Source organism: Rhinatrema bivittatum, chromosome 1 (assembly GCF_901001135.1).
Source record: "Rhinatrema bivittatum chromosome 1, aRhiBiv1.1, whole genome shotgun sequence".
In the NCBI taxonomy this organism is placed as follows: Eukaryota; Metazoa; Chordata; class Amphibia; order Gymnophiona; family Rhinatrematidae; genus Rhinatrema; species Rhinatrema bivittatum.
This window is the reverse complement of record NC_042615.1, coordinates 760,894,390-760,909,761: the sequence shown is the minus strand read 5'-3', so window position 1 is coordinate 760,909,761 and position 15,372 is coordinate 760,894,390. Positions and strand designations below refer to the sequence as shown.

At 40.5% G+C, this 15,372-nt stretch overlaps 1 protein-coding gene across 1 annotated transcript in view; it reads right to left on the bottom strand.

The window, feature by feature from the left end:
• Window positions 1-15,170, bottom strand: part of GOLPH3 (golgi phosphoprotein 3) — an 88,738-nt gene extending 73,568 nt beyond the window's left edge. The window contains exon 1 of the mRNA XM_029579348.1: window positions 14,609-15,170. Within this exon, the coding sequence (XP_029435208.1) occupies window positions 14,609-14,818 (210 nt within the window). The 5' untranslated portion in view covers window positions 14,819-15,170. The remainder of the gene's footprint in view (window positions 1-14,608) is intronic.
• Between the last annotated feature and the right edge of the window lie 202 nt (window positions 15,171-15,372).

Here is a 15,372-nt window from a genome sequence, read left to right as displayed (position 1 = left end):
CAGTATTTATCCCATGCCCCTTTGAAATCTTTCACTGTTTTTGTCTTCACCACCTCTTCCGGAAAGGCATTCCAGGCATCCACCACCCTCTCCATAAAGAAATGTTTCCTGACGTTGGCTCTGATTCTTCCTCCCTGAAGTTTCATTTCATGATTCCTAGTTCTACTAATTTCTTTCCAACAGAGGTTTGTTGATTGTGCATCAGTAAAACCCATCAGGTACTGGAAATTCTGTATCATATCTCCTCTGATCCTCCTCTCCTCCAGTGTATACATATTTAAGTCAGAGAAAGTTCTTTTTTACTCAACGCACAATTAAACTCTGGAATTTGTTGACAGGGGATGTGGTTAGTGCAATTAGTGTAGCTGGGTTTAAAAAAGGATTGGATAAGTTCTTGGAGGAGAAGTCCATTACCTGCTATTAATTAAGTTGACTTAGAGAATAGCCACTGCTATTACTAGCAACAGTAACATGGAATAGACAGTTTTTGGGAACTTGCCAGGTTCTTATGGCCTGGATTGGTCACTGATGGAAACAGGATGCTGGGCTTGATGGACCCTTGGTCTCACCCAGTATGGCATGCTCTTATGTTCTTAACTTCTCCTCATAAGTCATTCAATGGAGACCCGCCACCATTTCTGTCACCCTTCTCTGGACAGCCTCCATCCTGTCCCTTCTAAGATACAGTCTCCAGAACTGAACACAACACTCCAGGTGAGGCCTCACCAAGGACTTGTACAAGGGCATTATTACCTTTTCTTACTGGTTATTCCTCTATCTATGCAGCCAGCATTCTTCTGGCTTTAGCTTCGCCATCTTCAGATCACTAGACACTATCACCCCAAAGTCCCTTTCTTGCTCCGTGCACAGTAGCCCTTCACGCCCCAATCGCATACATCTCTTTTGGATTACCACACACCAGATGCATGACTCTGCACTTCTTGGCATTAAATCCCAGCTGCCATAACTTTGACCACTGTTCTAGCTTCCTTAAATCACATCTCATTCTCTCTGCTCCTTCTGGCATGTCCACTCTGTAGTAAATCTTAGTATCATCCGCAAATAGACAAACTTTACCTTCTATCCCTTCCGCAATGTCGCTCACAAAGATATTGTACAGAACCAGTCCCAGCACCGATCCCTGTGGCACTCCGCTTAACACCATTCTCTCCTCAGAGTAGGTTCGATTTACCATAACATACTGCCTTCTATCCATCAACCAGTTTGTAATCCACTCCAACACCTTTGCGCTCACTCCCAAGCTTCTCATTTTATTCATAAGCCTCCTGTGCGAGAATTTCCAAAGCTTTGCTGAAATCCAAGTAGATCACATCGAGTGCTCTTCCTTGATCCAATTCTTCAGTCACCCAGTCCAAAAAAAAAAAAAATCAAATCAGATTTGTCTGAAAGGACCTTCCCCTAGTGAAACCATGCTGCCGCAGGTCAAGCAACTCACTGGATTGTAGATATTTCACTATCCTTTCCTTCAGCAGAGACTCCATTAATTTTCCCCACCACTGAGGTGAGGCTAACCTCCTCTCTGCTCCCACTCTTGTGAAGAGGGACCACCACCGCTCTTTTCCTATCTTGCGGCACCACTCCCTTTTCCAGGGATATATTGAACAAGTCTTCCAGTGGACCAGCCAGCACATCTCAGAGCTCCTTCAGTATACTGGGATGAATCTCATCAGGCCCCATGGCTTTGCCCACTTTCAGTTTTCCTAGTTCCTCCCATAATTCTCTTCTGTAAACAGAGTTTCCAACTACTTCACCCCCTCCCCCCCAATGTCTTGTTAATCAGCAACAGTCCCTCTCCAGGGTCTTCTTTAGTGAACACAGGACAGAAGTAATTGTTTAATATTTCCGCCTTTTGTCTCTCTCCACACATTGATCCTTGTCACCTTTCAATTTCACTACACCACTTTGGAGCTTTCTCCTTGCTCTGATGTATCTGAAAAATGTTTTGTCCCCTCTCTTTACCTCTTTGGCAATCTTTTCTTCTGCCTCATTTTTTGCTTTCTTGATTGCTTTCTTCCGTCTCACTCAGTTTCACCAGACATTTTTCCTTGTGTTCCTCTTTTTGGGATGCTTTATATTTCTTGAATGCTGTTCTTTTTCCTTTTAATTTTATCAGCTACCTCATTTGAGAACCAGATTGGTTTCTTATTTCTAACATATAGATTAGTTGCCTTAATTGCTCCTTTTAGTTTGGACCACTGTTCCACCTCTCTCAATTTCTTTCAGTCTAAGTTCTGCCTCTAGATACTTCCCCATTTCCACAAAGTCTAAATTTTTGAAGTTCAGAACTCAGGTCTTCGTGTGACTTCTCCAGATCCTATTTGCAATATCAAACCATACCATTTGATGATCACTGGTGCTGAGGTGGGCACCTACTCGGACATTAGAGACATTATCCCCGTTAGTGAGCATTAGATCAAGTATAACTCCCTCTCTCATGAGTTCCATTACCATTTGTTTGAACAGAGCCCCTTGCAGGGCATCCACTATCCCTCTAATTCTGTTAGATTTTACAGAAGGGATACTCTAGTCTACATCTGACAGATTAAAATCTCCAACAATCAACACTTCTCCCATCTTTCCCACCTTTTGGATATCTTCAACCAGATCTCTGTCTAGTTCTTCCATTTGAGTCAGAGGCCTGTAAACCACTCCAGTAAAAATGGATACACCATCATCTTTTATTTAGGACAGCCCATGATGTTTCTTCTGTACCCCATCTTCCTTGCAGCTCAGTTGCTTGGATATTGTTTTTGACATAAAGAGCTACTCCTCCCCCCTTTCTGTCTTGTCCTTCCTTAACATGTTATAGCTGGTATGGCTGTATCCCAATCATGAGAATCTGTGAACCATGTCTCCGTAATAGCAACAATGTCCAAGTCCACCTCCACCATTAGGTCTTGCAGGTCTGGGATTGTATTGCCCAGACTACGAGCATTTGTGCTCATAGCTTTCCAGCTTTTGTCATTCTGATTTCTGCTTCTCTTGGAGAAGAGACGGCTGAGGGGGGATATGATATTTATTTTTTGACAACTTTTATATACCGACATTCGTGGGTACATCATATCTGTTTACAATGAACTAAGGGAAATACAGAGAACAGGGGGGGGGGGGGGGGGAGCATCAATAACAGGAGCTTAACAAGGCAAAGCGCAAAAGGTGCAAAAAATAAAACAGATGCAAGAAATAACATTATATACATTATATAAAGTGGTATATCATACAATAAATAAATAACAATGATAATAACATGTAGATTGTTTGGACGGAAGACCTGGGAGCCCTATGCTGGCAATGCCTGCTTAAAGAGCCAGGTCTTTAGCTTTTTCCTAAATTTATACAGGCAGGGCTCAATGTGGAGATCAGTGGGTAGTACATTCCAGCGGGTGGGCTTTAAGATCATGAGAGGTCTTGAATGAGTAGATGTGAATCGGTTATTTACACTTTCGAATAATAGAAGGACTAGGGGGCATTCCATGAAATTAGCAAGTAGCACATTTAAGACTAATCGGAGAAAATTCTTTTTCACTCAACGCACAATAAAGCTCTAGAATTTGTTGCCAGAGGATGTGGTTAGTGCAGTTAGTGTAGCTGGGTTCAAAAAAGGTTTGGATAAGTTCTTGGAGGAGAAGTCCATTAATGGCTATTAATCAAGTTTACTTAGGGAATAGCTACTGCTATTAATTGCATCAGTAGCATGGGATCTTTTTAGTGTTTGGGTAATTGCCAGGTTCTTGTGGTCTGGTTTGGCCTCTGTTGGAAACAGGATGCTGGGCTTGATGGACCCTTGGTCTGACCCAACATGGCAATTTCTTATGTTCTTTTGGACTTGTTTTGTACCTTATTTAGCTGACGTTTGTCATCCCCTGTACCCATTTCCTTTGTATTTGGGGGGTGATGTTCCAATGTCCTTCTGCCACCCTCATCATCTAGTATAAATGACTTACGGCATAGGATTTGAATTTTTCTCTTATGATCCTTTTTCCTGCCACAGACAGATGTAATACAAGAAATCAAGAGCGCTTGCTCAATCGCCGGAATGTTGAGAATTATCTTTTTAATAAGAATCAATTTAAATTTTTTTAAAAAAATTATTTGTGAAGAAAATTTTGATGACACCTGCTCTGTGTTGGTAATATATAAATTTACTTTTTGGTTTGAATGTAGTGTATTTATAATATGAAGGAATTGGAGGAAAGTTTCTCTGGCTCCGTCGCCGGTTCCGGCGACGGAGCCAGAGCAACTCCGTCCAGAGCCAAGACCGCTAGAGTACCTTTTTCAACGGAGTTTATCCAGATTCCGCAAAAGTTGGTTGCATCATAACGTTTCACACCCCTGAGGAAAGATAACCAGTCTGAAACACGGATCGGCTGTGTCGGGACCATCGTTTAAATCTGGACAATACAACCAACCAACAACTTAAAGGGAAGTCTGAACTTTACTCTTTTACAGTTCATAATTAATTATATAGAGTATAGAACTCTTGGCACAAAATACAGTCAAGGTATATAAATTAATTCACTTGTTGCTCACTATACGGAAGAGGCTCACAGAGGTGAAGTAATCTTTAGCAGTAAAAAAATGTTTTATAAAAAATCCACACAGGAGGAGGGGGATAGTTAATGATTATAACACCACATAACCGTGGTGCGGAGACACCTACGAATTTATATGAAACTTTCCTCCAATTCCTTCATATTATAAATACACTACATTCAAACCAAACAGTAAATTTATATATTACCAACACAGAGCAGGTGTCATCAAAATTTTCTTCACAAATAATTTTTTTAAAAAAATTTAAATTGATTCTTATTAAAAAGATAATTCTCAACATTCCGGCGATTGAGCAAGCGCTCCTGATTTCTTGTATTATATTTATCATCGCTGTAGCAGTAGCATATTGATTTTTCTTGGTTTGTCACAGACAGATGTAAGCCATCTTTGACATAGAGCCTTTTACTGTTCCATAAATGGCTCCAGCCTCCAATATATCCAAAACTTTGTTCATTACACCAAGTTTTGTGGATTACCTGCCATCTCAGCCTTCCCTCCGGTTCCTAGGTACACCGCGCCACTCTGTTTCCCCCCACGAGACGGACTCCGCCCACAAACGTCATCATTAGGGCGTCGAGGGGGTTATTTGAGTGGCGCAGGGAGCCGCAGGCGTCGCACACCAAAGGGGCGCGACATAGGGGCTTGCCCTTTAGTGAGCCCCTTTGTGAAGCCCCTAAGATCATAAAACACAATATGGATACCAGTCCTGCAATAGACCAGCTTCACCTAACAAAAAAGATTCCAGTTTTGATCAATGAAAGCCAAGACCAAATAATTGTATAAAACAAACAAGAGAACGGATGAAGAAAAAAAATGGAGCAGAATCCAAATTTAATCAAAATAAAAACTAGTAAGATAAATATGATAAGCAACTGTCTTATACTATCATTCATTCTAACATTCAATCGATCGCAAAAAAAAACACCAATAATAGATGACATGTTAAGAGACTCTTCTCTAGAGTTTATAGCCATTACAGAGTCATGGCTCAAAAAAACAGATATGGTAACTTTAAATGAGATCGCTAATGAAAAATACAATGTATTTTCTGTTCCTAGGTTGATACGTAGAGGTGAAGGATTACTATTGATTAGTAAAAAAAAGTTTAAAGTTAAAAAAAACCAGGTACTTGATGCCCCAGAAAAACATGAAATTGCCTTATTTGAGTCTGAACATTTACAAATTTGTTTAGTCTATTGTCCACCAGGCTTACTTGAATCTGATATTTCACCCATAATAGAATGCTTAACATCTTTTTTAAATCCAGAAAAACCCATAATACTGCTTGGGGATTTTAACCTGCATATGAACTGCATACCTAGATCTTTAGCCTGTAACACTAATTGAAGCTCTACAAGCATTAGGTCTTAAATTATCTTCCTTTAATATTACCCACAAAAGTGGACACACATTAGATTTGATCTTTACCAATACTAATACTTTAGAAAATCAAAAGTTAACTATATCCCCAGTACCTTGGGTCAGACCACTTTTTAGTAAAAGCGATTATTTCGTTCCCGGATTATGATAAAAAAAGAGATGAACAAAAAAAATCACTTTCCAATATAGGAAACCTTATGATATAGATCTAACGAGTTAATTGATGCTTTTGGAAAATTAAATTTGAAGACTTGTGAAAATGCAGTAATTACCTGGTATAACACTACACAAGAATTAGCAAATAAAATAAATCCTTTGAAAACAGAAGTAGTAAAAGAATCTAAAAACAAAACCCATGGTATAATAACGACCTTAGACAAATTAAAGTTATATTAAGAAAAAAAGAAAGAAAATGGAAAAAAACTCAATCTATAATGGATTTAAGTAACTATCGAGTTCATTTGGCCTATTACAAAAAAATGATCAACAATGCAAAAAAACAATACTATAAAAATTCAAAGATTTGCTAACAACTCGAAAACACTCTGATTTTGTAACTAAACTTACGAATGATCCTTTAGGCCATGAAAATTTACCTGAATCACGTTGTAATGATATCGCAACTTTTTAAAAAACTAAGATTGATAAACTAACTGGGTCCTTAAGTCAGTTTCCTACCCCAGATTATAAAAATGCCAAAAAGAAATACGTCTCTCATTGGTCAGAATTTGAAGAAATAACAAAACTTGAAACTGAAAACCTGATTCAGAAAATTAATCCAGCTAATCACCCCCTAGATATAATTAACACAATAACCTTAAAACAATGTATTGATTCAATTAGTACCACTCTGCAAGATTTAATTAATCAATCTCTTTTAGAAGGAAGGATACCAACATTGTTAAAAAATGCAGTTATAAAACCAGTCCTGAAAAAAATCAGATGTAGATCCTACATTATTAAATAATTATAGACCGGTCTCAAATTTGTGTTTTTTAGCGAAATTAATTGAAAAAGTGGTAAATAAGCAATTGAGTGAACATTTAGAAAATAATGATATTCTGTATACAGCACAACATGGTTTTCGTAAGCTATTTAGCACCGAGACATTACTGTTTCTATCAGATTTTGTACTTAGAGGTTTTGACAGGTTTTGCTAGATTTGTCGGCAGTGTTTGATACAGTTGATCACAATATTCTACTGAATAGACTTCACGATATAGGCTTAGAAGGTACCACATTAAATTGGTTTAAATCGTTTTTAGAAAACAGAACATTCACTGTCAAGATTAAAAACACGCTGTCAAACAAAATAAAATTGACCACCGGAGTTCCGCAGGGCTCGGCTTTGTAAACCACTTTATTCAATGTGTATCTTTTACCTCTTTGCCACTTGTTAACAGGATTGGGTTTGACATATATATGCGGACGATATCCAGTTATTTCCTATTGAAAGTAATATTGAATCCACTTTTAAAATGGTCAATATGTATTTAACGATAATAAGTCAACTCCTAGTTCAAATGAAATTTGTTTTAAATTTGGACAAATCTGTTTTATGGTTTTAATCAAGAAAAAAAATAATTATACTAGATGACCAAACCTGTTTTAAACTAACTGATACAACTAGGAATTTAGGTCTGATTATCGATTATGAATTAAATTTTAAAGCACATGTATCCAAAAAAGTCAAAGAAGGTTTTAGTAAATTGAGGTTACTAAAACAACTAAAACCAGTGCTTTCTATAAATAACTTCAGGTATGTTCTACAGACTTTATTATTTACAGGACTTGACTACTGTAATTCCGCAATGTTGGGACTTCCTAAATCAACCTTGAGACCTCTGCAGGTGATTCAGAATGTAGCGGCAAGGTTTCTGACAAATACAAAGATAAGAGAACATATTACTACTGTACTGAAATCGTTACATTGGTTACTGCTAGAATTCAGAATTAAACATAAATGGAGATAAAACTGACTGGCTGAATACAACCATCAAAATACATGTGCCCCAACGAGAACTCAGGTCCTCTAATAAAGGATTGTTATCGGTACCTAATGTCAACTCTGCACATCTGAGTGAGGTGAGAGAAAGGGAAATTTCGGTGGCGGGACCAAAACTTTGGAATAGTTTACCATTAGAACTGAGAACGCAGGATGATCCGAAAAAATTCAAGAAAGAACTAAAAACATGGTGTTTTCAACAAGCCTTTGGATCCGAAGCGCAGGATGATAGATAACGTCGTAATCCCCTTGATAAACTTATTTTCTTAACTATATTAATCTTTTTAGTATACAGAGTTTTTATTTGAAAGTATGATTAATTTTAATTATCTTATTATTTCATTGATATTTTATTGAATTTATTCTGTTTCTTCTTTTATCTATTAGAAATATTTTGTAAACCGCAAAGATAGAACCATGTGTTCTGAACTACGGTATATAAGAACTTCATAAATAGATAAATAAATGCATTGAAGTTTTATATGTGGCTTAGCCTCTCTATCCTTTTCCATGAACAGATAACACTTCTGAAAATGCAATAGTCTTTGCCATGTGTCTAATCTGCTTTGCCAAGGGCTAGAAATCTCTCTGTACCACTTGGATGCTGTTTCTAGCAAGGTCCTTGGTTCCCAGATGGATGATAATATTAACTTTAGAGTCTTTCCTTTCTTCTTTGATCATCTTGACTATATGAACAGCATTTCTATTGGCAAATGATCCCAGAAAGCTTTTAACTATAGTGTTTCCCTCGAAGAGAGTTCCCATGTTAGTGCCTCTGATTATTGAATCACCCAGCACAATGAGATTTTTCTTATGGTTATTAATTTTATTATGGAATGTCTGCGTGCACTGGGTTTCTTCTTTCTTTTCAGATACTACCTCAGTCTCCATTGCTAGAGCTTCTTCATTATTTAGAGAAAGTATGTTGTACTTGTCACTTGAGGGAGCATGTCTCTACATCACAGATTTTAGTCTACCAGATCCCACTGTAATCCATTTGTTCTTGGGTTCCTGTGCGCTCTGTGTAGGTGGGGGAGAACATGTGGGCTGCATATTTGAGAAGAAGAGGTGTTTTTGGGTTACAGGTCTTATCCTACCTGAGCCCACTGTATACCACTTTTTTCTGGGTTTTTTGAGTTTTCTGTGGTAATGGGGAAATGATTCTTGTGGTCTGGTTTGGCCTCTGTTGGAAACAGGATGCTGGGCTTGATGGACCCTTGGTCTGACCCAGCATGGCAATTTCTTATGTTCTTGTGCTGTAGGAGTTGGGTGAGTATACCTTAGTGATTGTTGATACTTTCTTTATTGCAGCTAATTCAACTTTAAGGTGAGCCAACTCTTTTTTTTTTATGGAAGAGAGCTCTGAACAAATGGGGCAAGCCCTAAGCTTCCAGATGATTTGCCTCAAGATGAAAGCTCCACAATTGTTACATTGCATAGTCCTCATGTTGCTCAATTTCCCCCTACTAAAGCTTCACGCCTCTCGATGACCAAAGACAGAGCTTTTTCGATAGCTGGCCCATCTATCTGGAATAGCATCCCTTCAAGTCTCAGAGTGGAGCCTTGCCTGTTAACTTTTAGAAAAAGACTTAAAACCTGGCTCTTTCACCAAGCCTTCACCGACCCACCAGACAATCACTAGTTGTCCTTCTCGCTTACCCGTTATGATGATTATACTCACGAATGGACTCTGACTCTCCCAGGTTAAAGCACCATTAAGCTTTAACCCGTACGCCCTATGGCATCACTTCATATTTATTTCCTGCCTTATCTTCTTTCCAGCTTGTTGCAAGCTTCCAAGTTCTCTTCCCTGTTGATTGTAACTTTTGACTCATTCCTACTTACTGTTTATCTTTCGTTTACTTGAATAGTTACCCCAGTTTTTTATTCTTGTTAATTGTAAACCGATCCGATATGGTTATTTACTATGAAGGTCGGTATATAAAACTGTTAAATAAATAAATTGATTTGATGGAGAACAATTAAGGAATTATCTAGTTACCAAATTATCTGGTTTTCAATTATGTATCCAGGCAGACAATATCAGAAGAACAAACCCTGGGGTGGGTGGTAATTAAACAGTTAGCAGCCTTCCTGGCTATGCTTAAGCCTTAAGTATCTGCTATTGAATTGGAGCAGCCCCTTCCCCAGACAAACTGACTCCTGTTAGTTGAGTTTTTTTCCTTAAACAAAAATCAAAGTATACCACTTTTGCACTGCTATAAAACTTATTATTAATATTCCACACTACAGTGATGTAGTCTGACATGCCACACACATCAACAATACAGTTATAAAAAGACTTTTGGGCTAAAAGTCAATATTTCAAGGAATTATCAAATACTTAGCTAAGTCCTTGGGATTCAAGTAGAGGCAGGATTCAAGCTAAAGCAAGAAGTTCCATGCAGAACTATGGAGTCTATTTTACATCAGCATCAGAGTCCCCCTTGTTATTTGTATAACAAATTCTAAAATGATCTGGAAAAAGGAACGATGAAGGGGGTGATTAAATTTGCAGATGACAACTTATGTGCGTTATTTTGTAAATTGCTTACGTAAGTGAATAAATAAAATTATTCAAAGTTGTTAAAATGGCAGGATATTGTAAGGAACCGCAAAAGGACCATGTAAGACTAGGAGACTGGGCCACTGAATGGCAGATGAAATTTAAAGTGGAAAGGAGCAAGGTGATGGACAGAGGAAAGAATAATTCCAAACACAGGTACACAATGCTGAGCTTTGTATTGAGTCACTACTCAGGAAAAGGAACTTTTGAGTTCTTGTGGACAACACATTGAAACCCTCAGCTCAGTGTGTAGCAGCAGAGAAAAAAAAAAGCAAATAGAATGTTAGGAATGATCCAAGAAGGCATGGAAACTAAAACAGAAAATATATTGCCATGGTGCAACTGCATCTTGAGTATTGTGTGCAGTTTTGGTCGCCCCCAACTCTAAAATGACAGTGGAACTAGAAAAGATGCAGAGGAGGGTGATAAAAATGATAAAGGGAATGGAGCAGCTCTCCTATGATGAGAGGCTACGCAGGCTAGGACACTTCAGCTTAGAAAACAGATGCTCAGATGGGATACCATAGAAGTTTACAAAAGTATGAGTAGGGTGGAACGGGTAAAGGACAATTATTTACCATTTCAAATAATACTAAAACAAGAGTACACTCCATGAAACTAAAATCCAGCAGATCTCAGCACACTATCATGCTGTGGAATCTGTTGCCAGAGGATGTGTTCAAGGCAACTAACTTAATGGAGGTTTATAAGAGGTTTGGACAAGTTTCTAGAGGAAAAGACCACTGTCAGGATGCCGGGATCTATGGACCTTGGTCTGACCCAGCAAGGCAATTTTTATGCTCTGGGTTAAGCAGCTGCAGGATCTATGGGAGGAGGCAGGGAAGAGATACATTCAGGACCTGTGGTGTGATTCAGTGTTCTATCTGGTTACCCTTGCAGGATCTGAATGGGAGACTATCTCCAAGAATAGTGTTACTGGGCATGACCTGTTCTCCAGAGAATAAGGGCAGGATACAAGCAGGACCGTGCAGTTTCTGGAATCCAATGGATTACAGAATACAAGACAGCATGGTTTTACTGGAAGTAGGTCCTATCAGATTAATCAATTTTTTTGACTGGATGACCAGAGATTGATCAAGAAAGTGTGATAGATGTACTGTACCTGGATTTCAGCAAGGCCTTTGACACAGTTCCACATAGGTGGCTTATAAACAGAGTACCCTAGTTATGGGTCCTATAATTACTCCTAGGAGAATTCTACACTACTATGGAGCACAGACTTTGATTTGGAGCAGACCCCGGCGTGCCGCAAGCGGACCCCATCTCACTGTGGTGAAGATGGAGCAAGACCCAGCGTACCGTGAGCAGATTCCATTCCGGCTCGGGGCAAAGAAAGCGCAGGCCCTGGCATACCACATCACAGTGAAAAGTGTACAGGTCCCAGCATGTCGCCAGCGGTAACCATCTCGCTCATGGTGAAGATGAAGCAGGCCCCAGTGAGAGTGAGTGTGTGTAGTGGATTGCTACTGTTGAATATGTATGTTTGTTGTAATCCACTGAGACCGGTGGATGAGTGGAATATAAGTTTTTGAAATAAATAGAGGCTGTGTGGTGCCAGAGAGACGGTATCTAAATGAAGAGATTGCAAAGGAATGAGTATGTGTGAGAGATTGGGAGCTGGTGTGTATGAAAAGGGGCGTGTGTGTATGTGAGGAAGTGAGAGTGCTTGACTGTGAGAGAAGATGCCTGTGTGTAGGTGTGTGTGTGTGTGAGAGAGGGAGCCAATGTGCAGGGGTATAAGAAAGATAGGTTGCCTGTGTAAGGGGGTGTTGTGTGCGAGAGAGAGATGGAGCCTTTATGAGGAGGTGTGTACATGCACGAGAGAGTGGGAGCCTGTGAGAGAAAGGGACAGAGAGCCTTTGTGAGAGACAGTACTGAGAGAGGAGTCAAACTCTGGAACTGGAGATAGATTGGAAAGGGTTGAGCCTACAGAGAAGGGTTAGAGATAGTGGAGGAGTTGGGGGGCCTGAAAAGGCAAAGTGAAAGGAGACTAGTCAGGGGAGCAGGACGAGAGGGTAGAAGGGACATTCTTACAATGTACTTCTAGGGAAATTCTGCTCAAAATATTTAAGACTCTGCATCTTTAAGTAATTTTTTTCTGTATTACATTTTAAATTACTTGAAGATTGTCATATAAATTGTGTTATTTTGACCAATATAAAGTATACAGAATGTTGCAGAATTTTCAATTTTTGTGCATAAAACTGCATGTGCAGAATTTTCAATTTTTTGATAAACAATTCCCCCAGGAGTATATCAACTGCATTATAAACTAGTTGAGAGGGTGGAATCAAGAATCAGTGTAGAGGGCTCATTCTGAGGAATCAGGTTATCAGTGGGGTGCTGTAGGGATTAGTCCTCAGTCTAGTTCCATTCAACATTTTCAAAAGTGGTACTGCGGAAGGGCTACTGAGAAAGGTTTCTCTTTTGCAGAGGATACCAAGTTCTGCAACAGTGTAGTCACCCTAGAAGGTGTGAAAAACTTGGAGTAACCTAATGAAGCTTAAGGAATGGTCTAGAATTTGTCAGCTAAGATTTAATGCTAAGAAGTGCAAGGTTATGCATCTGGGCTGAAAAAACTTAAGGGAGCATTTTAATAAGTGTTCTGGTACACATAAAAGGGGGATGTGGGTATGATCATACCCTATAATCTTAAGGTAGCCAACCAAGTTGATTCGGCATCGGAAAAAACAAAAAGATGCATATGGAAAGGAATAATAAAAAAAAAAGTAATAAAATCCCTGGGAAAGCTCCTTTAAAATATTGAGTACAGTCCCAAAGACTGCATCTTCACAAGGATATAAACAAGAAAAGGAGTCAGCCTAAAAGAAGCTACTACAATGGTCAGTGGTTTACACCATAAAGCATATGGAGAAACAAAGATCAAAATATGTATATCCTAGAGAAAAAGAGGGAAAAGGATATCATAGCCACTTTTGAATATATTCAAGGAATAAATGCATAGGAGGTGGGCCTAGTTCAATGAAAGGGGACTCTAGAACAAGGTGTTCATGGGATGAGCATGAAGGGGTAAAACAACTGTAGATAATCTCAGGGCCTACAAGCCACAGGACATCTATTTTATGGATAGGATAAAATTATTTTGTAACACTTAAATTATTAGGAAATTTAGTTAAGTAATAAAGTTTGTGCATTGAAAAAACAAAACTAGAAGTTATGTAAGGCTGAGGTTCCCAAACTCATCCTAGAGGACCCCCAGCCAGTCAGGTTTTCAGCATATCTACAATGAATATGTATGAGATAAATTTGCATGTAGTGGAGGCTATGTATGCAAATCTCCCTCATGCATATTCATTTCAGGTATCCTAAAAACCTGACTGACTGGGGGCTCTCCAGGACAGGATTGGGAACTTCTGACCTAAGGAAATATGTGCGGAAAAAAAACAACCCAAGGGGGTGGTAGATGAATGGAACATCCCAGTGAAGGAGACAAGAACAGTATCAGAATTCAAGAAAGCATAAGACAAGGACTGTAGATCTGTGAGAGCAGAAAGCATAAACAAACTTGAAAAAGGTGGACAGGAATAATATTAGATGGGCCGTATGATCTTTACTCATTGTCATGTTCTGTTTCTTGGACCCCTTCCCCTTAATCCCGTGTACTGAAAATCTGGTGTGGCTAGAGGACAGCAAAAGCAAGTTAGGCCTGCACGCACACATACACAGTTGGTCATCTCAAAAGCATTTTCCTTTAAGTCAAGCAAAGTGTGATAAATGCAATTTAAAGCTATTCTTGAAAAATAAATAATGCACACCTACAGCCTTTTTCTAGGCAAAAACCACCATGTTTGCTGTGCAAGCAAGTCGCTGGGAGCTGCAGATCCACCCTGAGCTGGGAATTCGAACCCTGCCTTTATACCCTAGGGAATAAAAACCTGCCTGGTCCCGGGAACTCCCAGATTCTGCTCTAACGGTTCCACCGGCAGCCCCTGGATCCAGGCCAGCCCCCTCTCTAGATCCCGTAAAAGCCCCTGACCCCCCATCTTTCCGCTTAGAGGGGGGTAAAAAGCCACCACCGCGTCCCCGGGGACGATCCGCACCTCTCTATCCTTAAGCCCGAGCAGCAGCACCTCCTCCATGAGCGTGAGGCGCGTCTCCTTCGAGTCTCCCTTCTCGTCGTCGTCCTGCTCCTCCCGGCGACTTTCCTCCTCGTCGCCGTCGGCCACCTTCTCCTTATCGGCCGCCGCGCTGCGCGAGGCCTCCGTACGGCGCTGCACCAGGCCCGAGCTTCGCTGAGTCAGGGACGTCATCCCGCCACTACCTCCCTCCCGGGCTCTGCTCGCTCTTCCCGAGCCCCGCGCGGGGGGGAGGGGGTGGGGGAAGGAAGGGAAAGAAAGAGACCGGCAACCGAGCAACGACCGCAAGGGGGAAGAACGCACGGAGGCGGGCTATCTGCGACCGGCCGGGTCCAAGCGAGTCATGAAGCCGCTCGGGGGGGAGGGGGGCGGGGAGCTGCGGTCTACTTTGCCCCGGCGTTTGCGCTCCTCTGCCCCCTGCCGCTAAACTCGCCAGCGGCGACAGCTCCTCCGTACTCAGTGGGAGCCGAGGCTTCGCCAATATGGCGGCGGTCGCTGACGTCAGCGGAGGATGTGGCACTCGGGCCTGCGGGAGGCGGAGATGAGAGCAGAAGGGGGACGGACGCTGGCGGGGGGCGCCCTCTAACCTTTTAGAAAGTTTTGCCGTTTAGTTTTAAAAACTGTTCACTTTGTCAGACACGGACTGTGGGCGATGATTTTAAGAAAGCTGCTCCTTTTCCTGCTAACTGTGCCTAGGTCATGTGCTTGACTAGCCTGCACGTGAAGTT